Below are 26,481 nucleotides of genomic sequence, written 5' to 3'. Positions count from 1 at the left end.
CTTTTAAGAATGCCATCCTGAGGTCTGTCTTGCGCCATGACGAACGTTGAAAAGAGTGCACCCCACGTTCCAAGAGCCTTTATATGGCCTCAGATCTACCTAGCAACCCCATTCCAATTCTCACTGCTTACTGACATCTAGAGGAAATCGTATGCAGTGCATGTCGACTCATAGATTACATGCAAATTAATAAACTGACCCTGGAACAGAGTGCCCGATTTCAGATTTCTCACTTCCTGACAGGAAGTTAGCTGCAAAATGAGTTCTGTTTTACTCACAGATATAATTCAAACGGTTTTAGAAACTAGAGAGTGTTTTCTATCCAATAGTAATAATAATATGCATATTGTACGAGCAAGAATTGAGTACGAGGCAGTTTAATTTGGGAACGAATTTTTACAAAGTGAAAACAGCGCCCCCATATTGACAAGAAGTTTACTGAAATGCATTCCATGTGACTACCTCATGAAGCTGGTTGAGATGATGCCAAGAGTGTGCAAAGCTGTAATCAAGGCAAAGTGTGGCTACTTTGAAGAATCTCAAGTATATTTTGATTTGTTTAACACTTTTTGGTTACTACATGATTCCATGTGTTATTTCATAGTTTTGATGTCTTCACTATTACAATGTATTGTTTTATTTAACCTTCGTTTAAACAGGGAGTCACATTGAGTGTCACAATGGCGTGTATAAGTGGCAGGGGAAGTCAGGCGCAGGAGAGTCAAATAGAGTGTAGAATGGAGTACTTTAATTAAAGTCCCAGTAATCTGCTCCATAACACTCACGGAAAAAACATAAAACAAATCTGGGTACGAAGACCCGTAGCACACCTATACACAATCAACACAACACTTGACAACGAACACTGTGACAACGCCTACCTAAATATGACTCTTAATTAGAGGAACGCCAAACACCTGCCTCTAATTAAGAGCCATACCAGGCAACCCAAAACCAACACAGAAACAGAAAACATAGAATGCCCACCCAACCTCACGTCCTGACCAACTAACACACATAACAAACTAACATAAATAGGTCAGGAACGTGACATTGAGATTAAAAATGTACTTTTCAAGTATACATTACAATACAAACAGAAAAATAAAACATACATGTGTATAAAACAATATAATTCAGCACACAATAACAAAATAAACATATTTAATAAAAGCAATCACATTCAACTACATAGAGGTCCTCAATCAATAATTCAAACTGCCTGAGTGGCACCAGCACACGTAACTGCAGTGAACTCTGCAAATCTGTGAAGACTGAAGGGGTCTCTAGTGTTATCCATTCCTGAGAACTGGTTTGGCAACTTCTTATTCTTAACTTAATTAATGAAGTTACATTTGTATTTTATTTCACCTTTATTTAACCAGGTAAGATAGTTGAGAACAAGTTTTAATTTGCAACTGCGACCTGGCCAAGATAAAGCAAAGCTGTGCGACACAAACAACAACACAGAGTTACACATGGAATAAACAAGCGTACAGTCAATAACACAATAGAAACAAAATAAAGTCTATATACAGTGTGTGCAAATGGCGTGAGGAGGTAAGGCAATAAATAGGCCATGGTAGCGAAGTAGTTACAATTTAGCAAATTAACACTGGAGTGATAGATGAGCAGATGATGATGTGCAAGTAGAAATACTGGCGTGCAAAAGATCAGAAAAGTAAATAAAATCAATATGGGGATGAGGACGGTAGATTGGGTGGGCTATTTACAGATGAGCTATGTACAGCTTTAGCGATCGGTTAGCTGCTCAGATAGCTAATGTTTAAACTTAGTGAGGGAAATATAAGTCTCCAGCTTTTTACAATTCGTTCCAGTAATTGGCAGCAGAGAACTGGAAGGAAAGGCGTCCAAAGGACGTGTTGGCTTTGGGGATGGCCAGTGAAATATACCTGCTAGAGTGCGTGCTACGGGTGGGTGTTGTTATCGTGACCAGTGAGCTGAGATCAGGCGGAGCTTTACCTAGCATCGACTTATAGATGACCTGGAGCCAGTGGGCCTGGCGACGAATATGTAGCGAGGGCCAGCCGACTAGAGCATACAGGTCGCAGTAGTGGGTAGTATATGTGGCTTTGGTGACAAAACGGATGGCACTGTGATAGACTACATCTAATTCGCTGAGTAGAGTGTTGGAGGATATTTTGTAAATGACATCACCGAAGTCAAGGATCGGTACGATAGTCAATTTTACGAGGGTATGTTTGGCAGCATAAGTGAATGAGGCTTTGTTGCGAAATAGGAAGCCGATTCTAGATTTAGTTTTGGATTGGAGATGCTTAATGTGAGTCCGGAAGGAGAGTTTACAGTCGAACCAGCCATCTAGGTATTTGTAGTTGGGCCACATATTCTAGGTCAGAACCGCCCAGAGTAGTGATGCTAGTTGGGCGGGCCGGTGCGGGCAGCAATCGGTTGAATAGCACGTATTTAGTTTTACTGGCATTTAAAAGCAGTTGTAGGCCACGGAAGGAGTGTTGAATGGCATTGAAGCTCGTTTGGAGGTTTGTTAACACAGTGTCCAAAGAAGGGCCAGATGTATACAGAATGGTGTCGTCTGCGTAGAGGTGGATTAGAGAATCACCAGCAGCAAGAGCGACATCATTGATATATACAGAGAAAAGAGTCAGCCCGAGACTTGAACCCTGTGGCACCCCCATAGAGACTGCCAGAGGTCCGGACAACAGGCCCTCCGATTAGACACACTGAACTCTATCTGAGAAGTAGTTGGTGAACCAGGCGAGGCAGTCATTTGAGAAACCAAGGCTGTTGAGTCTGCTGATAAGAATGTGGTGATTGACAGAGTCGAAAGCCTTGGCCAGGTCGATGAACACGGCTGCACACTATTGTCTTTTATTGATGGCGGTTATGCTATTGTTTAGGACCTTGAGCGTGGCTAAGGTGCACCCATGAACAGCTCGGAAACCAGATTGCATAGCGGAGAAGGTACGGTGAGATTCTAAATGGTTGGTGATCTGATTGTTAACTTGGCTTTCGAAGACCTTAGAAAGGCAGGGTAGAATAGATATAGGTCTGTAACAGTTTGGGTCTAGAGTGTCTCCCCCTTTGAATAGGGGGATGACCGCGGCAGCTTTCCAATCTTTGGGGATCTCAGATGATACGAAAGAGAGGTTGAACAGGTTTGTAATAGCGGTTGCAACTATTTTGGCGGATAATTTTAGGAAGAGAGGGCCCAGATTGTCTAGCCCAGCTGATTTGTAGGGATCCAGATTTTGCAGCTCTTTCAGAACATCAGCTGTCTGGATTTGGGTGAAGGAGAAGTGGAGGGGGCTTGGGCACGTTGCTGCAGTGGGTGCGGAGCTGTTGACCAGGGTAGGGATAGCCATGTGGAAAGCATGGCCAGCCGTAGAAAAATGCTTAATATCGATTATCGTAGATTTATCGGTGGTGACAGTGTTTCCTAGCCTCAGTGCAGTTGGTAGCTGGGAGGAGGTGCTCTTATTCTTCATGGACTTTACAGTGTCCCAAAACCTTTGGGAATTAGTGCTACCTGATGCAAATTCCAGTTTGAAAAATCTAGCCTTTGCTTTCCTAACTAACTGAGTAAATTGGTTCCTGACTTCCCTGAAAAGTTGCATATCATGGGGGCTATTCGATGCTAATGCAGAACGCCACAGGATGTTTTTGTGCTGGTCAAGAGCAGTCAAGTCTGGGGTGAGCCAAGGGCTATATCTGTTCTTAGTTCTACATTTTTTGAATGGGGCATGCTTATTTAAGATAGCGAGGAAAGCCCTTTTAAAGAGCAACCAGGCCTCCTCTACTGACGGGATGAGGACAATATCCTTCCAGGATACCCGGGCCAGGTCGATTAGAAAGAACTGAACGCTGAAGTGTTATAGGAAGCGTTTGACAGTGATGAGGGGTGGTCGTTTGACCGCGGACCCATCACACAGGCAATGAGGCAGTGATCGCTGAGATCCTGGTTGATGACAGCAGAGGTGTATTTAGAGGGCAAGTTGGTCAGGATAATATCTAAGAGAGTGCCCATGGTTACGGATTTAGGGTTGTACCTGGTAGGTTCCTTAGTAATTTGTGTGAGATTGAGGGCATCTAATTTAGATTGTAGGATGGCCGGGTGTTAAGCATATCCCAGTTTAGGTCACCTAACAGTACAAACTCTGAAGATAGATGGGGGCAATCAATTCAAATATGGTGTCCAGGGCACAGCTGGGGACTGAGGGGGGTCTATAACAAGTGGCAACGGTGAGAGACTTATTTCTGGAAAGGTGGATTTTTAGAAGTAGAAGCTCGAATTGTTTGGGCACAGACCTGGACAGTATGACAGAACTCTGCAGGCTATCTCTGAAGTAGATTGAAACTCCGTCCCCTTTAGCAGTTCTATCTTGTCGGAAGATTTTATAGTTAGGGATGGAAATTTCAGGATTTTTGGTGGCCTTCCTAAGCCATGATACAGATACGGCTAGAACATCAGGGTTGGCATAGCGTGCTAAAGCAGTGGATAAAACAAACTTAGGGAGGAGGCTTCTAATGTGAACATGCATGTAACCAATGCTTTTACAGTTACAGAGGTCAACAAATGAGAGTGCCTGGGGAATGGGAGTGGTGCTGGGGGCTGCAGGGCCTGGGTTATCCGCTATATCACCAGTGGAACAGAGTAGGAGTAGGATAAGGGTACGGCTAAAGGCTATAAGAACTGGTCGTCTAGTGCGTTCGGAACAGAGAGTAAAAGGAGCAGATTTCTGGGTGCGGAGGAATAGATTCAAGGCATAATGTATATACAAGGGTATGGTAGGATGTGAGTACAGTGGAGGTAAACCTAGGCATTGAGTAACGATGAGAGAGGTTTTGTCTAGAGCGGCACCAGTTAAGCCAGGTGAGGTAACCGCATGTGTGGGGGGTGGAATAAAAGGTCTATCTAAGGCATAATGGGCAGGAATAGGGGCTCTCCAGTGAAATAAGACAATCACTAACCAAAACAGGAATAGACAAGGCATATTGACATTAGGGAGAGGCATGTGTAGCCAAGTGATCATAGGGTCCAATGAGTAGCACTAGATGAGTCACGGAGCCAAATTCCGTAGTCGCCGCTACGCTAGGCGAGCTGGAGACACGGCGATTCACACAGCTAGCGGGCCGGGGCTAGCAGATGGGCATCCGGCGACGTCACAACGGAAGAGCCTGGTGAGACCACCTCGGACGGTTACTTCGGCAGACCAGTCGTGATGGATTGGCGGGGCTCTGTGTCGGCAGTAAAGGGTCCAGGCCAATTGGCAAAAGAGGTATTGTAGCCCAAGAATTGGTTGGTGGACCTCTTTGGCTAGCCGGGAGATAAGCTTAGCTTGAGGCTAGCTCCAGGCTAACTGGTGCTTGCTTTGGGACAGAGACGTTAGCCAGGAGTAGCCACTCGGATAGCAGCAAGCTATCTGTTATGATCAAGTGTAAAGGTTCAGAGGTTGCGGTAGGAATCCGGAGATGTGGTAGAGAAAAAGCAGTCCGATATGCTCCTGATTGATATCGCGCTGTGCAGACTGTCAGGAATTAAACGGGTTGAGGCTGGCCGATGTCCGAGGTAACGGTGAGGACCGCTAGAAGTGGCTAACTGACTACTAGCTAGTAGCTAGTTAGCTGGCTAACCTCTGAAGGGGGTTCCGGTTCTAAAGTATAAAAATAGCACATCCGTACCACATTGGGTGAGGTGGGTTGCATGAGAGTTTATAAGTTTGGTGGAGGATGAAAAGTGGTCTCGGGCTGTTTTTCATGGTTTGGCCAAGGCCCCTTAGTTCCAGCAAAAATGAAATGTTCAGGTCTCTCCAGGGATGTTCGATCAGGTTCAAGTTCGAGACCTGGGTGGGTCACTCAAGTACATTCAGAGACTTGTCCTGAAGCTACTCCTGCGTTGACTTGGCTGTGTGCTTAGTGTCATTGTCCTGTTGGACTGTGAACCTTCGCCCCAGTCTGAGATCCTGAGCGCTCTGGAGCAGGTTTTCGTCAAGGATCTCTTTGACTTATGCTCCATTCATCTTTCCCTCGATCCCGACTAGTCTCCCTGCCTCTGAAAAACATCCCCACAGCATGATGCTGCCACCACCATGCATCAGCGTAGGGATGGTATTGGCCAAAGAGTTCAGTCTTGTTTTCATCAGACCAGAGAATCTTGTTTCTCATGGTCTGAGAGTGCAGTGCTTTAGGTGCTTTTTGAAAAAGTCCAAGCAGGCCTTTTACTGAGGAGTGGCTTCCGTCTGGCAACTCTACAATAAAGGCATGATTGGTGGAATGCTACAGAGATGGTTGTCCTTCTCGAAGGTTCTCCCATCTCCACAGAGGAACTCCGGAGATGAGTGACCATCGGGTTCATGGTCACCTCCCTGATTAAGGCCCTTCTCCACTGATTGCTCAGTTTGGCTAGGCGGCCAGCTCTAGGAAGAGTCTTCATGGTTCCAAAGTTCTTCCATTTTAGAATGATGGAGGCCTCTATGTTCTTGGGGACCTTCAATGCTGCAGAAATGTTATGGAAATGTACCCTTCCCTAGATCTGTGCCACAACACAATCCTGTCTCGGAGCTCTACGGACAATTCCTTCGACCTCATGGCGTGATTTTTTGCTCTGACATGCACTGTCAACTGTAGGACCTTATATAGACAGGTGTGTCATGTCCAATCAATTGAATTTACCACAGGTGGACTTCAATCAAGTTGTAGAAACATCTCAAGGATGATAAATGGAAAACATGATTTTTAAAAATTATCCATTTTAGAAAATGGCTGTAACGTAACAAAATGTGGAAAAGGTGAAGGGGTCGAATTACTTTCTTGATGCACTGTACATATACAGTACCATTGAAGACGTCAAAACTATGAAATAACACACACGGAATCATGTAGTAACCAAAAATGTGTTAAACAAATCAAAATATATTTTATATTTGACATTCTTCAAAGTAGCCACCCTTTGCCTTGATGACAGATTTGCACACGCTTGGCATTCTTTCAACCAGCGTCATGAGGTAGTCACCTGGAATGCACTTCAATTAACAGGTGTGCCTTGTTAAAAGTTTGTGGAATTTCTTTCCTTCTTAATGCGTTTGAGCCAATCAGTTGTGTTGTGACAAGGTGGCGGTGGTATACATAAGATAGCCTTATTTGGTAAAAGACCAAGTCCATATTATGACAAGAACAGCTCAAATAAGGAAAGAGAAATGACAGTCCTTCATTACTTTAAGACATGAAGGTCAGTCAATTCGAAAATGTCAATAACTTTTCAAGTGCAGTCGCAAAAACCATCAAGCGCTATGATGGAACTGGCTCTCTTTAGGACCAGCACAGGAAAGGAATACCCAGACTTACCTTTGCTGCAGAGGATAAGTTCATTGGAGTTACCAGCCTCAGAAATTGCAGTCCACATAAATGCTTCACAGAGTTTAAGTAACAGACACATCTCAACATCAACTGTTCAGAAAAGACTGCGTGAATCAGGCCTTTGTGGTCGAATTGCTGCAAAGAAACCACTACTAAAGGACACAATTTTACTTACCTTTAAAAACTTTTTTTTATAAACTTTATTTAACTAGGCAAGTTAGTTAAGAACAAATTCTTATTTAGAATGACGGCGTACCAAAAGGCAAAAGGTCTCCTTGGGGACGGGGGCTGGGTTTAAAAAGAATATATAGTACAAAACACACATCACGACAAGAGAGACAACACAACACTACATAAAGAGACAACTAAGACAACAACATAGCATGGCATCAACACGTGACAACACAGCATGGTAGCAACACAACATGTCAATAACATGGTAGCAACACAACATGGCAGCAGCACAACATGGTAGCAGCACAAAACAGGGTACAAACAGTATTGGGCACAGACAACAAACAGCACAAAGGGCAAGAAGGTAGAGACAAATGTACATCACGCAAAGCAGCCACAAAGCAGCCCTGGAGTGAGGCCAAAAAAGGGTTTTATAAATAATCGTCAACCAGTGGGTCTTGCAACGGGTATTCAGAGTTGACCAGTTTACAGAGGAGTATAGAGTGCAGTGATGTGTCCTATAAGGAGCATTGGTGGCAAATCTGATGGCCGAATGGTAATGAACATCTAGCTGCTCGAGAGCAGCCTTACCTTACGTCTCCGTAATCTAGCATGGGTAGGATGGTCATCTGAATCAGGGTTAGTTTGGCAGCTGGGGTGATAGAGGAGCGATTACGATTGAGGAAATCAAGTCTAGACTTTAGCCTGCAGCTTTGATATGTGCTGAGAGAAGGAGAGTGTACTGTCTTGTATGAGGTGACTACCTCAAGCACTATACCCTCAGAGGTAGCAATCACACCTGTGGGGAGAGGGGCATGTAGAAGAGACTTGCTTGAACCAATAAGAAGAAGAGACTTGCTTAGGCCAAGAAACACGAGCAATGGACATTAGACCTGTGGAAATCTGTCCTTTGGTCTGATGAGTTCAAATTTGACATTTTTGCTTCCAACCGCCATGTCTTTGTGAGACGCATGTGTGGTACCCACCGTGAAGCATGGACGAGGAGGTCTGATTGTGTGTGGGGGCTGTCTGTGATTTAACCAGCATGGCTACCAGAGCATTCTGCAGCGATATGCCATCCCATTCTGCAGCGATATGATGATCTCCACATGTGTGGTTTGCGCTTAGTGGGACTATAATTTTGTTTTTCAACAGGACAATGACCCAAAACACAACTTCAGGCTGTGTAAGAGCTATTTGACCAAGAAGGGGAGTGATGGAGTGCTGCATCAGATGACCTGGCCTCCACTATCATCCGACCTCAACCCAATTGAGATGGTTTGGGATGAGTAGGACCACAGAGTGAAGGAAAAGCATCCAACAAGTGTTCAGCATATGTGGGAACTCCTTCAAAACTGATGGAAAAGCATTCCTCATGAAGCTGTTGGAGAGAATGTGCAAGCTGTCATCAAGGCAAAGGGTGGCTACTTTGAACAATCTAAAATATATTTTTATTTGTTTAACACTTTTTTGGTTACTACATTAATCCATACGTGTTATTTGATAGTTTTGAAATAATAACCTACTCATTCAAGTTTTTCTTTATTTTTACTATTTTCTACATTGTAGAATAATAGTGAAGACATCAAAACTATTAAATGACACATATGGAATCATGTCGTAACAAAATAGGCCAATTCCAAAATAAATGGTCTATTGATTCTGTATCCTCACAACAAAATCTGCAGAGCTTTGATAATTGTATGCCCCAAATATTCAATATTTTGTTGGTGGCAAGAATTCTATATAATCATTTTAGCTGAAAAGCACGAAGTCTTGAATCTTTCGTCAATTGATATATGAACTCATACTGTCACATCTGCTCCCACTACGCCCTCTGGTGTTCATCCGGTGTCGTCTTAATCATATAATATAATTTCATGAAATCACAAGTCCAATACAGCAAATGAAAGATAAACATCTTGTGAATCCAGCCAACATTTCCGATTTTTAAAATGTTTTACAGCGAAAACACAATTTATATTTATGTTAGCTCACCACAATAGCCAAACACACAACGCCATTTTTTCACTGCAAACATTGCTTTCACAAAACCCACAAATAGAGATAAAATTCATCACTAACCTTTGAACAACTTCATCAGATGACAGTCTTATAACATCATGTTATACAATACATTTATGTTTTATTCGAAAATGTGCATATTTATAGGTATAAATCGTAGTTTTACATTGCAGCCATCTTCACAAATAGCACTAAAACAGCCAGAATAATTACAGAGAGCAACTTGAAATACATAATACTCATCATAAAACATTTATGAAAAATACATGGTGTACAGCAAATGAAAGATAAACATCTTGTGAATCCAGCCAATATTTCCGATTTTTTAAGTGTTTTACAGCGAAAACACAACATATATTTATGTTAGCTCACCACAATATCCAAAAACACACCACCATTTTTCCACCGCAAAGGTAGTTTTCACAAAACCCACAAATAGAGATAAAATGAATCACTAACCTTTAAACAACTTCAGCAGATGACAGTCTTATAACATCATGTTATACAATACATTTATGTTTTGTTCGAAAATGTGCATATTTATAGGTATAATACGTAGTTTTACATTGCAGCCATCTTCACAAATAGCACCAAAACAGCCAGAATAATTACAGAGAGCAACGTGAAATACATAAATACTCGTCATAAAACATTTATGAAAAATACATGTTGTACAGCAGATGAAAGATAAACATCTTGTGAATTCAGCCAATATTTCAATTTTTTTAAGTGTTTTACAGCGAAAACACAACATATATTTATGTTAGCTCACCACAATATCCAAAAACACACTGCCATTTTTCCACCGCAAAGGTAGCTTTCACAAAACCCACAAATAGAGATAAAATTCATCACTAACATTTGAACAACTTCATCAGATGACAGTCTTATAACATCATGTTATACAATACATTTATGTTTTGTTCGAAAATGTGCATATTTATAGCTACAAATCCTGGTTTTACATTGTGAATACAGCGCCAAAATGCACCAAATTGTCTGGAGAAATTTTGGACAGTCTTGTAATCTAACTAAAAAACTCATCATAAACTTTGCTAGAAAATACATGTTGTACAGCAAATGAAAGATACACTGGTTCTTAACTTCTTGAGAATACAGGGGGTGCTGTTTCGCATTAGCATAATTGCCTCTACAGATTAAACTGCCTCTTATTCAATTATTGCTGTTACTATATGCATATAACCATATGCCATTGGATAGAAAACAAGCTATGGTTTCTAAAACCGTTCCAATTTTGTCTCTGAGTCAAACACAGGTCATTTCACAGCACTTTCCCTGAGCCAGAAGAAGATTGCAAGATGTGTATGCTCGCTTCAAAGCTCTGCCTATATATGGTCACGCGACCTATGACCCGAAACACACTTCCTTCTTCTTCCTCTGGGTGTCTGGAAGACGTCAGAGGAGAAATTTTTTGTTTATCTTGTACTGACGTGAAATAAGACCTATTTCTTTAGCGTGACCGACAACTTCCGGTTTCTGAGATGCGCGTTTTCAGAGGTGCCATTGTCTTTTGTTATGCTGACGTTACGGATGAAAACTATCTCCGTGTCGAAGTTTGTTTGATACATGTGACCATATCACCGTAATGTATGTTTTTTCAATATAGTTTAATCAGATTATTAGAATTTTTTCGGGAGTTTTGCCGTGTTCCGTTCTTTGCTAACTATGCTATACCATAAATATGTTATCAGACTGTCATCTTATGAATTTGTTTGTTGGTTTGTGGCTATCAATATCTTAGTTTAGCCGAATTGGTGATAGCACCTGATGGAGTAAGAAACTGTTGGAGTAAGAAAATGGTGTCTTTTGCTAACGTGTTTAGCTAATAGATTTACATATTTTGTCTTCCCTGTAAAACATTTAAAAAATCTGAAATGGTGGTCTTATTCACAAGATCTGTGTCTTTCATTGGGTGTCTTGGACTTGTGATTTAATGATATTTAGATGCTACTATTTAATTGTGACGCTATGCTAGCGATGCTAATCAGTGTGTGGGGGGGGGGGGGGGTGCTCCCGGATCCGGGTTAGGTACTCTGTAGAGGTTAATGCAACCGCTGTGTTAGATTTTAAAAATAAATTTAGTACAAAGTACAGCATGCAATAATCTGAGACAGCGCCCAGCCATTCTCTGCCATGATGGAGCCAACATATTCCACAAAAATACGAAATAACATCATAAATATTCACTTACCTTTGATGATCTTCCATCAGAATGTAGTGCAAGGAGTCCTAGTTCCAGAATAAATTGTTGTTTTGTTTTAGAATGTCCATTTCTTCTGTCGAATTAGCAACTTTGGCTAGTATGGTGGAGCGCACATGTCCATCAACTCTTGGCGCATGGAACGAAACATTCCAAAAGTCACAATAAACGTTGAATAAACTGGTCAAACTCAGTTTTTCTCATATGTATCCAATAACGTCCAAGACGGAGCATTTCGTCGTGTCTACCTAAGGCATTGCAGAAAACAATACGGTGCTCTCTGGTGCGCAGGAAAATACTGCCAATATGGTGGACCTGTCACTCCAAAAGCTCTCATTCGGTCTCACATCAAGCTAGACACCCCATTCAACATTCTACTGCCTGTTGACATCTAGTGGAAGGCGTATGAAGTGCATACAGATCCATAAATAAAAGGCAATTGAATAGGCAAGGCCTTACACAGAGACCCATTTTCAGAATTTTCACTTCCTGTTTGGAAGTTTGCTGCCAAATGAGTTCTGTTTTACTCACAGATATAATTCAAACAGTTTTAGAAACTTCAGAGTGTTTTCTATCCAATAGTAATAATAATATGCATATCGTATGATCTAGAACAGAGTGCGAGGCCGTTTTAATTTGGGCACGATTTTTTCCCAAAGTGAAAACAGCGCCCCCTATTAAGAAGAAGTTAACCTGCAGTTCTCCCCCTGTATATACTCTCTTTCTCTCTCTCTCTCTCTTTGTGTGATTGTGTGGTTGGAGACAGGTGTGCTGGAGTCAGAGCAGATCCATACCAGCTGCAAATCGTCCCATAAATCAAGATCTCTACATAAACTCATTCCTGCCACCTCCACTCTGCCAGATCGTAATCTCTGCTCATACCGCGCTGTCTCTGGCTCCTGTCTCCTGTACCACATCTAACCACCAACCACCTTGCTCTGGACTTCACTCACCACCACCACCTTTGAAAAAGTATAATTTTCAATTAATAGAAAATGAGACATGGGAATCTGCACAAAGGCAAAAAGGAAGTCAATTTCTGAGCTTTTCTTAGTAATCTACTTGAGAACTATTTACGGTTCAAGTAAAACCTTTGAATAAGTGAATCTTTTAGAGAGGTTTAGCGCTTTTAGATTTAATTATCTCAACCCACCCAATTCATATTCATTATATAGATAGGCACGCATTATCTTGTCTGGTTTAGCTTCCCAGATAAAGCGAAATATTTTTTGCTTATATTTTGGAGGGATATTTTTTGGGGTACTTTTATTTAACTAGGCAAGTCAGTTAATAACACATTTTTATTTACAAAGACGACTTACCAGGGAACAGTGGGTTAACTGCCTTGTTCAGGGGCAGAATGACAGATTTTATAAATTGATCCTCAGGAGTAGGCAGCACCATAAGTAAGTGAGTAAACTGAGAAGGGTTAAGAGTTAATCGGGGCGATTTTCCATGAATAGACGGGTATTTACCTCTCTGTAGTTGCAGCATCTTGACTATTTTTACAAGTTTTTTATTGAAATTAATTGTGGAGAGCTCATTTATATATTTTGTGATATGTATACCAAGTATGTCTACTTCACCGTCAGGCCATGTTATAGGTAATCTGCAGGGTAATGTAAAAGTATAATTATTTAACGATCCAATACGTAATATTGTACACTTATCATAATTAGGTTTTAGTCCAGAGAGTCCCGAAAAGTTATCTAGCTCTTCAATGAGATACTGCATGGATCTAGCTTGTGGAATTAAATTAAAACTTGAGTCAACGGCATACATGGACACCTTTGTTTTTAAGCCTTGGATTTCTAATCTTCTAATGTTGTTATTTGGTCTAATTTTAATAGCTAGCATTTCGATGGCCATAACAAATAGATATGGTGACATCAGACACCCTTGTTTAACTCCTCTTGACAATTCAAAACTCTCTGAGAAGTAGCCGCTATTTACTATTTTACACATGGGGTTGGTATACATTACTTTTGCCCATTTTATAAGAGTATATCTCACCGAAATTTAAAAAATCCAGGCATTTATAAATAAAATCCATTCTTACTTTATCAAAGGCCTTTTCAAAATCCGCTATACATACCAGGCCTGGCTTCTTAGATGTTTCATGATGTTGTATTATTTCTAGTAGCAGTCGTACATTATCTCCAATGTATTGTCCAGGTAAAAAACCTGTCTGATCAGGATGAACAATACCTGGTAAACCTTTTAAATTCTGAGTGCTATGCATTTTACTAGTATTTTTGCATTACAACATTGAAGTGTAAGAGGCCTCCAATTTTTAAGATAGACTGGATCTATACATTTGCCATCTGTGTCTTGTTTTAATAATAGTGAAAGCAGAACTTCCTGCTGAGTACCTGACAGACTAACATTTCATAAGAGTAGTTAAAACAAGCTTTGAATATATCAAAAAAGGCCTGATAGACCTCTACCGGTATGCCATCAAGCCCTGGTTTTTCAAGACTGAAAGGATTTAATAGCCTCAACAACAAAAAAATCCTCTGTAATTTGGCCTTCACACTGATTTGTCTGTACATTTGTTATTTTTTTATTATTTGGAAAGAATTCCTTACAGCAGTGGTTCCCAAACTTTTATAGTCCTGTACCCCTTCAAACGGTCAACCTCCAATTGCGCACTCTCAAATGTTATTTTTTGCCATCGTTGTAAGCCTGCCACACACACTATACGATACATTTATTAAACATAAGAATGAGTGTGAGTTTTTGTCACAACCCCGCTCATGGGAAGTGACAAATAACTCCTATAGGACCAGGGCACAAATAATAATATAATAATAATCAATATTTTTGCTCTTTATTTAATCATCTTAAATATAAAACCTTATTTGTTCATCGAAAATTATTAATAACTCACCACAGGTTAATAAGAAGGGTGTGATTGAAAGGATGCACATAACTCTGAAATGTTGGGTTCTATTGGAGAGAGTCTCAGTCTTAAATCGTTTTCCACACACACTGTGCTTGTATTTAGTTGTCATGCTAGTGAGGGCCGAGAATCCACTCTCACATAGATACGTGGTTGCAAAGGGAATCATTGTCTAAACAGAGATTTGCCAAGGCAGGATACTCTGAGCGCAGCCCAATCCATAAATCTGGCAGTGGCTTCTGATTAAATAAAATTTTCACAGAACCGCTTGTTGCAATTTTGATGAGGCTCTCTTGTTCAGATATCGGTAAGTGGACTGGAGCCAGGGCATGAAAGGGATAATGAATCCAGTTGTTTGTGTCATCCGTTTCGGGAAAGTATTTGCGTAATTGCGCACCCAACTCACTCAGGTGCTTCGCTATATCACATTTGACATTGTCTGTAAGCTTGAGTTCATTTGCACACAACAAATCATACTGTCACAGCTTTTGCACCATCAGTGAAGATACCAACACATCTTGACCACCAAAGTCCATTTGATGTCATAAAGCTGTCCAGTACTTTAAAAATATCCTCTCCTGTTTCCTGGTTTCCAGTGGTTTGCAGAAGAGAACGTCTTCCTTAATTGACCCCCCATAAACGTAACGGACATATACCAGACGGACATATACCAGGAGCTGTGCCAGGCCAGCCACATCTGTTGACTCATCCAACTGTAACGCATATAATTCACTGGCTTGTATGTGAAGCAGTAATTGTTTCAAAACATCTCCTGCCATGTCACTAATGCGTCGTGAAACAGTGTTGTTTGATGAAGTCATTGTCCTATAGTTTTTTTGGGCCTTTTCCCCCAGGTTTGTCTCAGCCATATCCGCTGCAGCGGGAAGAATGTACTGCTACTACCAGCAGTACTACACCTGCACCTGTCGACGATACAAGTTGTTCTGCTTCCACGGACACATCCAATGCTAGCATCAGTAATTCTACATTTGTTGTTAGCTCAGCTAGCATGGACACTGACAGTTGTGAATCTGATGCAGCTGAAGAGCTACTGCCCCCTTACCCGGGATAGCACCGAACAACAGACATGGACGTTGGACCATCGAAGAGGCGCAAATATGATGATAACTACATTGATTTGGGGTTCACTTATATTGGGAGTAGTGCCTTTCCTCAGCCACAGTGTGTTATATGTGCAAAAGTACGATCTCACAACTCGATGAAACCTTCAATCTTGCGCAGACATTTAGAAACAAAATATGTAAATTTGAAAAATAAGCCACAGGAGTTTTTTGAGCGAGAATTAAGACGACTTTCAAGTAGTAATATTTGACAATGCTTTGTTATTTCGCTGAACACTTGATGAACACTTTAATTATATTTTTGGCAGTGAACCGAGGCTACTCTGGCGAGAAAAAACCTTGTTGGAAAATATAAATGGACTGTTTGAAAATGTGAAGAACATTTTTTTAAATTTTTTAAATTTGATATATTTTTTTATGTCAATCACATTTTTATTTGGCGTACCCCCGACGACATTGCGCGAACCCCAGTTTGGGAATACCTGCCTTACAGTAATCGTCATTCAGTGGGTGAGGATGAGACGGAAAAGAGAACATCTGCTTAAAATATTTAGCTTCCTATTTTAAAATATCTATCGGAGAATCATAGATGACTCCGTCTTCAATGACGAGTTTCTGCAAATTATTTTAGTTAGCGTTCCTGTGTTAGAGATTCAGGAAGAATTTGGTGTATTTTTCTCCGTATTCTATCCAGTTTGTATAATTTTTGTAGATCATTCTTGAATAAGTTCCTCCAGTTCTTTTTGTTTTTCCTCTAACTTATTTTGTATCTCTGTAGTATCATTTTTATTGCAATGTACAATTAGTTCATGTATTTCCCTTGTTAGTCTTGTCTCTGTAGCTAGAAACTGCTTTTTTAATGTTGATGAATATTGAATTGAATGACCGCTGAACATACATTTAAAGGTATCCCAAACAATAAGGGGATTTGTTGAACTTATATTGTACTTGAAAAATTCAGTTAGAAATTATTTTGTACTCCAGTAAACTTGGATAAAATTTCCAATATCCCCGTCCACGTGGAAATTCTATACAAATTATGTGAAGGCCGATTAGATGATCCGATCGCATCCTGTCTCCTATTAAAACATTTTAAACCTTTGATGCAAGAGAGGAAGAGACAAGAAAGTAGTCAAGATGACTAGCTTGATTATGTCTCCTCCATGTACATCTCACTAGGTCAGGGTTTTTTAGTCTCCAAATATCCACTATTTGTAATGTGTCCATAAGTTTGGTGATTTCCTTAAGGGCACGGTGATGATAGTTCAACACTGTGTTATAGTCTCCCACCATAATGATTTGATTATTTGATGCCTGTAAGTTCAATACATTTGCAGAATTGGAACTTGTTGCCACAGGTTCAAATTGAATCTTGAAAGAATTGTCTGCCAGAAAACAACTTCTGGCAAACTTTGCCACTAGTGGCAATAAATATTATTGTTACAAAAGATTTGCCGCATATTTACCACTAGTGGCAAACATTTGCATGCTTCTGGCAACATTCTGTGGCACACTATTTAGATTGCAGCAAATTTGCCACAAACTTCCGGGAAGTTTTCCACAACAAATTCATTTTTGTAAGGGATCAGACCATGAATCAAAAATGCTTATGCTCACTCAGCTGTGCCTCACAAGTCATTTTAGCAGTGTGATCATATACCTAAAATGTTGAAATATAATTTCAAAATGGTCTGAGAAGAACAACATTAGCAGGGCAATTCAAGTGTAATAATGTTTTGGGCCTGTAGCCTACTGCACAAACCCCATTAGTACATAACTGTTTTTATTTGGTTAATGTTGCATAGGCTTACGTTTTTAAGTCATGTTTAAAAAAAACTATCTGATTGGTAGATCTCGGCTTGAATTTTGACTCTGAAAGGGTTGGTGACTACTGCTGTAGGGCTACTACTTCCATAGGAACTTAATCCTGGGAAAAGCATGGCCAACAGAGCAGTGATAATTTCCCAGTGTTTATTCTTGAGAAAACTGACAATCAATTTATTAAAAAACCTTTACTTAGGGCCCTCACACTTAACTTAGGGCGCTACTCAGTAATTTTGACACAGTTAGCTTGCACCTGTAAAGAACTTTAATTAATAGGAAATTATGTGTGGATTTTAGAAGAAAGGATCTAGCTTTTTGGAGCTTTTATTAAGACCTGAATTCAAATACAAATAATTTCTAATACTCTGGGCTTGATTGAGCCTGTGTCAAAAAGGTGAAAACCTTCATATGGCATTCCAAGTAGACAAGAGAAAACACAAAAAGATTTCAAATGGTATTGAACGCAGCTCTGCTTTTCTTCACTTCTGAAACCAACTGGTGCAAACATGGGCCCTAACTTTAATGTCTTCTCTTCTATAGGTGGCTTGTGATAATGGTCGTTGCTGAACAGACCGTAATGGGGGTAAGTGAGTGGTTTCTACCAACATTCTTTGAAATATCTCATAGGTTTACATTAATTTAGGCCTGAGTGATAAAATGTGACCGACCGGCTTGATTCGGTCTCATGTAGCAGAATTTGAAATTGTGATTTTTTTCATTGGATAAAAGTAGACTCAGAGCTAGAACATGGTATATCATACAATACAGTTGTGTAACAATGGGAAAGAAAGTATGCTTTGAAAGTTGATAAAGTTGAAACTTCACTTTTGAGAAAATGACTATTGAATGTTTTGGTAAACCTACTGGAGAGCTCTTCTTTGTCTACACCCATTCAGCTTCGTTCACACACTCTTAAGCCTTAGCCCATCTCTTTAAGGATTCACATGTGAGGCAATGTACTAAACAACCAAAGATTTCAAGACTAAAGGCTGGTTTATACTACGGGTGTTTTCGTAAATTCAATCTGGAGTGCCAGATTGTGCCCTGGGCGTTCGTAAACTCAGAGCTTTGTCAGATTGTCCATTTGTAAAATTTCAGAGCACACACGAGACGCTCTGGCCGAGGAGTAGGGTTGATCAGAGCATTCTGACCTAACAACAGCGGTCAAGCTCCCAAGCTAACTGGTAACGTTGGCTAGCTTGCTAGTTACTTCCAGACACATGAGAAAACAGCTCACACTGACCATTTTACTTGCCCTAGCAGAGCTGGTTAGGCTGTTTTCATGTTATCCAGTGTTGGTGACTAACTGTGCTGCTGGCAGCAATTCAATGACCCTTTTTTTGCCAACGTTTCCTGACACCGCCCATATTCAACTGGTGTTGAATGTTCGTAAATTTGTCAGTTATTCTGCGCTCTGGCATCGGAGTAGATAGCCAGAGCGAATTTACCAGCTACGTCTATCGACAGTTGTCGCAGTGACATCATGCACATTCTATGGAAATGGTTACTTGCATAGTGGAGTCAGATCATACACGTAACGTTAGCTAGCAAGCCAGCCAGGTAACTAGCTAGCTACCTATTCTGTGTGTTCTCTTTTTGACTCCCTCTATATATTTGCAATCAAAGGGCAGAATTTTCTCCATCTCCTTAGCTATCATACTCTAATTCCACCAGGCCTTCCACTGATTTCAAAACTCAGTCCTCTAGAAAGTGGAGAGCAACACTTTGATATATTCCAAAAAAAGCCGCGTTAGAAAGAATTACCTACAAGTATTGACCAGCTGATGTTATAGACAGAAGCTTGCCACATGCAGTCAATCGGAACTCATCTCTCGGCATGTCCAGCCCAGTCATTATCTCAGCCAATCATGCCTAGCGGGAAGGTTCCTGTCTTTTTCCATGGCTAAACCAACTAGAGTCGTAATTTAACAATTGTATTTATATTTACAGATGTCATACAAGTTTGTTATTAAGGCATATGAAAGTTCACATTTTCCAGAAGGCATTTCTGCCAAAAAAACACAGTTCAAGTTCAGGCTTTCCTGTGAAGTAGTGACGCATGACATACCCCTACGAGTCACAAATATAGGCAACTTATGTTAAGTTTACTTTACTAACCCTTGCAGGTACTATATATGTGCTTTATTCATTAAATTACTTTGATTATTCTGCCCTTGAGTTGCGTTCCCATGCAAAACTAGACAGATAGCTAACAACTAAGTCTTCAGTAAAACTCCCAAGGCGTGACTTTTCTTGAATGAATATTGAAAACGTTTATGTTGTAAAACTGCAAAATACAGAAAAGAATATACTTTAATATTCAATTCAGACCGACATACTGTAGCTGTACATTATACATTTGAATTTGCATGAATACAAAGCACGTGCTAAGGTACCATGCATCTGGCATGATGCCAAACCATATAGCTAATTGTTACTCATATGGTAATTGACTAACTCCTTTCATTACTCTAATAATGTACAACCATCTATGTAGAATAAAAAAGCATATTACACTAGAATCGGTAACAGAACTACAGTATTGTATATTTTACAATTCGTTTGCATGACGCACGAGCAAAGTAATACAGCTAACGGCATACATGAAAGGCATTGCAATTTGTGTGAGTAAATGCAACCAACCAACATTGATATATAAGCAACTCTATCAATAACAAGATTATCATCATTAGCTAAATGCTTGAATCGAACTTACAAACAAATATTTTCCAAGGCTGAAGCGTGACAAGAAATAACTACACTGAAAGACCTGCACCGTAGCGTTGCTTTTAACTGCTTCTATGCGTGCAGAACGAATTCTCTACTTCCTGTTTGCGTACAGTCTAAGTACCAGAAAGCTCCACTAGGGGGCAAATAACACCATGGAACACAATGAAAATCCATCTTAAAACTTCTTATGGCTGCAGCCCGACACCGGTACACTTATGACAACAGCCAGCTCAAAGTGCAGGGTGCGAAATTCAAAAGATATATTTTTTTAAATATTTAACTTTCACACATTAACAAGTCCAATACAGCATATGAAAGGTACACATCTTGTGAATCCAGCCAACATGTCCAATTTTTAAAATGTTTTACAGGGAAGACACAATATGTAAATCTATTAGCTAACCATGTTAGCAAAAGACACCACTTTTTTTACTCCACCAGTTTTTAACTCCATCAGTAGCTATCACAAATTCGTCCAAATAAAGATATAAATAGCCACTAACCAAGAAACAACTTCATCAGATGACAGTCTGATAACATATTTATTGTATAGCATATGTTTTGTTAGAAAAATGTGCATATTTCAGGTATAAATCATAGTTTACATTGCAGCTACAATCAGAAATTGCACCGAAAGCAGACAGAATAATTACAGACACCAACGCCAAATAACTAAATACTCATCATAAAACATTTCTGAAAAATACATAGTGTACAGCAATTGAAAGACAGGCATCTTGTGATTCCAGACAATATTTCCGATTTATCAAGTGTTTTACAGCGAAAACACAATAGAGCGTTATATTAGCTTACCACAATAGCCAAAAACACAAGCAATTTCCCAGTAGCAAAAGTTAGCGATCGTAACAAACAAGCAAAAGATATATAATTTTTGACTAACCTTGATTTTCTTCATCAGATGACAGTCCTATAACATTAGGTTATACATACACTTATGTTTTGTTCGAAAATGTGCATATTTAGAGCTGAAATCAGTGGTTACACATTGTGCTAACTTAGCTACTTTTTCCACAACGTCTAAACAGCAACGATATTTTTCTGACACGTTTTCTGACACACATATTCTGACCAAATAGCTATTTATAAACATAAGTAAAAAAATACATGTTGTATAGGAAATGATAGATCCATTAGTTCATTAGTTCTCTCTCTAGAAATCGCAGTGTTAGAATTCTAAAAAATAACTTAAATACGACATCCAACTTCGGTATAGCTGAGTACCCCAAAGTTGGGCGCCCATGACTAATTCACATGCACGACAGATATATGAATTAGCATCATAAAATGTTTCTTAATTTTGGTGATCTTCCATCAGAATGTTGTAGAAGGTGTCCTTTGTCAAGAACAGTCATTGTTTGGATTTAGAACGTTCATTTTCCCTCTCGATTTAGCACGCGCACTTGCCAAGTGGCACAAAGCTCTCCAAGTCAACAAACGGAAGAGAACGGAACACGGCAAAACTCCTGAAAAATGTTCAATAATCTGATGAAACTATATTGAAAAAACATACTTTACGATGATATGGTCACATGTATCAAATAAAATCATAGCCGGAGGTATTAGTCGTCCATAACGACAGCTAAACAGAAGGCAAATCCATGTCCCCTTTCGCGCGCTCCAGAAAACAGAAAATGGACGGTCACGTCATACAAAGAGCTTTTATTCCACCTCAGACCAAGATAAACACGAAATTTCTTCTCTCACCGCCTCTTGACATCCAGGGGAAGGTGTATGAAGTGCACGTAGAATCTTACGTATCATGCCCATGTATAGGCAGGAAGTAGAACAGAGCATCGATTTCAGACTTTCCACTTCCTGGTCAGGAAATGTGCTGCAGAATGAGTTCTGTTTCACTCAGAGAAATAATTCAATCGGTTTTAGAAACTAGATAGTGTTTTCTATCCAATAGTAATAATAATATGCATATTGTACGAGCAAGAATTGAGTACGAGGCCGTTTGAAATGGGCACCTTTTATCTGGCTACTCAATACTCCCCCTGCAGCCCAAACAGGTTAACCATTGTAATAAAATAATCTGTTACCTTCTAACAGGATGGCAGCACATTGATTGTTAATGTTCATTGATGTGCATAATAAACTATCTGTCCTGTTACTAGTGTATATGAGGTTGAAGGAAGTCCCATCATGCTTTGACACTTTATCCTCCACCTCCTGTGTTTGGACCAGGCCTGTCCATTCTCCCGAATTGCATAGCCACAAGAAGTAGACGTGTTGAGAGTGCTCCTACACCCCCTGAAATATCAGAAAAATACGCAGTGCACTGGGCCTTTACCAGTCCTGTGTTAGCGGACCAATATAGCCATCTGTAGCGCAGACAAAGAAATTGCAGCACCCCCAAGCATCTGCCGAATTGTACACTTAACTTCCCTTCATGGATTTTAGAGGAAATTACTGATTTATGTAATAGGCTGGAAACTCCCTCCAGCCCAGCATTTCCCAAATTCGGTCCTTGGGACCCCAAGGGGTGGACATTTTTTGTTTTTTCCCTAACACTACACAGCTGATCCAAATGATCAAAGCTGATGATTAGTATTTGAATCAGCTGTGTAGTGCTCAGGCAAAAAAACAAAACGTGCACCCCATGGGGTCCCGAGGTCTGAGTTTGGGAAACTCTGCTCTAGCCCATGCCTACACAAATCCAATGCTTTTACATTTGTGGAGAGAAGTGTACGTGTGTACACTTCAGGAGAAAGGGACACAGGGCTGCTCGGCTCTTGGCTGTTCTCAATGCTTAATGCATTATGGTAATGTTGGCCCAAAAAGTCCCTTTAGTTTCTCCCCCAACACAGCAAAAAAATATATATTTTACCTTTATTTAAACAGGGAGTCTGTCACGTTGGCATAAATGATTTGGGAGACAGGCGCAGGAATGCATAAAAAGAGGTTTTTATTGTACCCAAATCACAGCGTTGCGTGTAAAGGCACCGGGACGAAGACCAAACAAACACTATACAAAAACACAGGGTTGAATCCCAAACAAAAAGAGCGAGGAGTACCTCGAATAAATAACACACGGGACGAGACCCGTAATCATCTGCGCGATCCACAATGGCACAAAAGCCAAAACACACAGCACAGGTACTCACACGCACCAACGGACATAGTAACAATAATCGTCAGCCCAATGGAAACCAAAGGGCACATATATACAAATACAATCAGTGGGAATTGGGGCCAGGTGTGCGAAATGAAAGTTCCGGAGGGATCCGTGACATTACACCCCCCCACGGGCTATTCCTGCAGTGCAACGTCACCGGTTTCGAAGACGATCACAGGAACGCAGCGCGGGTCAATCAGGACACGATGCAGCTGCCGAAGTTGCGTCGTTGTCGGACGGGCCAGTTGCAGCTGCCGAAGTTGTGGCGGTGCTGGACGGACCAGTCGCAGCGTCGTCGGATGGGCCATTCCCGCTGTCTCCCTTAATGGTAAATTATTCTGTCACGCTGGTTATGAGGATCGGGAAACAGGTGCAGGAATGCGTAATAGTTTTTTAAATTATACCCCAAATTACGTTGTGCCGTGTAAGGGCACGGGGATCAAGACCAAACAAACACATAACAAAAACACAGGGTTGCAACCCAAACAAAAGAGCGAGGAGTACCTTGAATACATAACACACGCCCACGAAGATTAACACACGGGACGAGACCCGTAATCATCTGCGCAATCCACAAGGGCACGAAAGCCCAAAACACACAGCACAGGTACTCACACGCACCAACGGACATTGTAACAATAATCGACAGCACCATGGTGAACAAAGGGCAAAAAAAGAAACATCCCTTTTTCAGGACCCTGTCTTTCAAATATAATTCGTAAAAATCTAAATAACTTCACAGATCTTCATTGTAAAGGGTTTAACTTCTTGACGCACGGATCCCTTTAGCGGGATCATTTTCGTAAACAACCGCTGAATTGCAGAGCGCCAAAAAATTTTTTTTTTATAATAATATTTATAATCATGAAATCACAAGTGAAATATTCCAAAACACAGTTTAGCTTGTTGTTAATCCACCTATCGTGTCAGATTTTGAAAATATGCTTTACAGCGAAAGCAATCCAAGCGTTTGTGAGTTTATCAATCACTAGACAAAACAGTAAGAACAGCTAGCCGCAAATTAGCTTGGTCACGAAAGTCAGAAAAGCAATACAATTAATCGCTTCCCTTTGATGATCTTCAGATGTTTGCACTCACGAGACTCCCAGTTACACAGTAAATGTTATTTTTGTTCGATAAAGATTAGTTTTATATCCAAAAATTGCCATTTTAGTTTGCGTGTTATGTTCAGAAAACCACAGGCTCGTTCCGGTCCTGAAGGGCAGACAAAAATTCCAAAAAGTATCCATAATGTTCGTAGAAACATGTCAAACGTTTTTTCTAATCAATCCTCAGGTTGTTTTTAACATACATAATCGATAATATTTCAACCGGACGGTAAACTATTCAATACTACAGAGAAAGAAAATGTCGAGCTACAACTCTCGGGCGCATGAACTAAACAAAGGACACCTGACGCGTTTTGATAAATCTCGCTCATTTTTCAAAATAAAAGCTTGAAACGATGTCTAAAGCCTAGTCACAGCCTGAGGAAGCCATTGGAAAAGGAATCTGGTTGATACCCCTTTAAATGGAGGAGGGGCAGGCAATGGAACAGGGATTTTTCCAAATAAAAGGCACTTCCAGGTTGGATTTCCTCAGGTTTTCGCCTGCAAAATCAGATCTGTTATACTCACAGATGATATTTTGACAGTTTTGGAAACTTTCGAGTGTTTTCTATCCTAATCTGTATGCATATTCTAGCATCTGGGCCTGAGAAATAGTCTGTTTACCTTGGGAATGTTATTTTTCCAAACATAAAAATAGTGCCCCTAGCTGAAAGAGGTTAAACACTGTTTCCCATGCTTGTTCAATGAACCATAAACAATTAATGAACATGCACCTGTGGAACGGTCGTTAAGACACTAACAGCTTACAGACGGTAGGCAATTAAGGCCACACTTATGAAAACTTAGGACACTAAAGAATCCTTTCTACTGACTCTGAAAAACACCAAAAGAAAGATGCCCAGGGTCCCTGGTCATCTGCGTGAAAGTGCCTTAGGCATGCTGCAAGGAGGCATGAGGTCTGCAGATGTGGCCAGGGCAATAAATTGCAATGTTCGTACTGTGAGGCGCCTAAGACAGCACTACGGGGAGACAGGACGGACAGCTGATTGTCCTCGCAGTGGCAGACCACGTGTTACAACACCTGCACAGGATCACTACATCCGAACATCAAACCTGCAGGACACGTACAGGATGGCAACAACAACTGCCCTAGTTACACCAGGAACGCACAATCCCTCAATTAGTGCACAGAATGTCCGCAATAGGCTGAGAGAGGCTGGACTGAGAGCTTGTACAATTTTACAAATGCAGTCAGTGGGAATAGGGGCCAGGTGTGCGCAATGGAAGTTCCAGAGGGATCCGTGACAGAGTCGCCATTGAGACCAGGGTATCTTTCACAATGGATCCCTGCACATACAATGAATAAGACAAAATCAGATACAATGTTAAACAAACTATAATACCGCTCAACACATATATTCAAGAAAAGAAAAAGGGCAGGGCTATATAATTCTGGCTTTCAAGAGCCAAAGTAATGCTGATTTTCTTTTCTACCAGGTAGTTGGCCATAGCCTCGTATGAAACATCCTGTAAGCTTGTGAGGCTAAGTTGGCCATTGGTCATGTCATTCATTTGTATTGGCCATTTGAATCAGTCCCTGATTGGAAGTAAAGCCACACTGTAGGGGTTGCATGTATTGCAGAAATTAATTGCCTTGGAGTGTTGGCATATTACATGAGATGTTATTTTTTTGTGTGTTTTGATGATGTATCAGGGAAAAAGGGTGTATGGATATTCATTAATATTACACAAAACTACCCTAGATCTTTCCACCAATATCCCTGCATATCCAACATGTATTTCCAAGACGCTTCGATAGATTTGCAAGTATGTGTGTGTGCGTGTTAGATGGATACAGAACATTACTTCTGATCCTAGATAGATTGTCTCATGGATGTGCATGCACATTTTTTTTTTTGCATATGAAAACCAAGCAATGAGAGTTGGAGGTTAATCTTAAA

The 26,481-nt window shown here is 40.5% G+C and overlaps 1 protein-coding gene across 1 annotated transcript in view; it reads left to right on the top strand.

The window, feature by feature from the left end:
• The window catches only part of col4a4 (collagen, type IV, alpha 4), a 171,419-nt gene that overhangs the window by 15,040 nt on the left and 129,898 nt on the right, over positions 1-26,481 (top strand). Inside the window, exon 3 of the mRNA XM_055879286.1 lies at positions 18,122-18,164. Within this exon, the coding sequence (XP_055735261.1) occupies positions 18,122-18,164 (43 nt within the window). The remainder of the gene's footprint in view (positions 1-18,121; positions 18,165-26,481) is intronic.

Source organism: Salvelinus fontinalis, chromosome 24 (assembly GCF_029448725.1).
Source record: "Salvelinus fontinalis isolate EN_2023a chromosome 24, ASM2944872v1, whole genome shotgun sequence".
NCBI lineage: Eukaryota > Metazoa > Chordata > Actinopteri > Salmoniformes > Salmonidae > Salvelinus > Salvelinus fontinalis.
The sequence above is the reverse complement of the archived record's forward strand: the minus strand, read 5'-3'. Positions and strand labels throughout refer to the sequence as shown.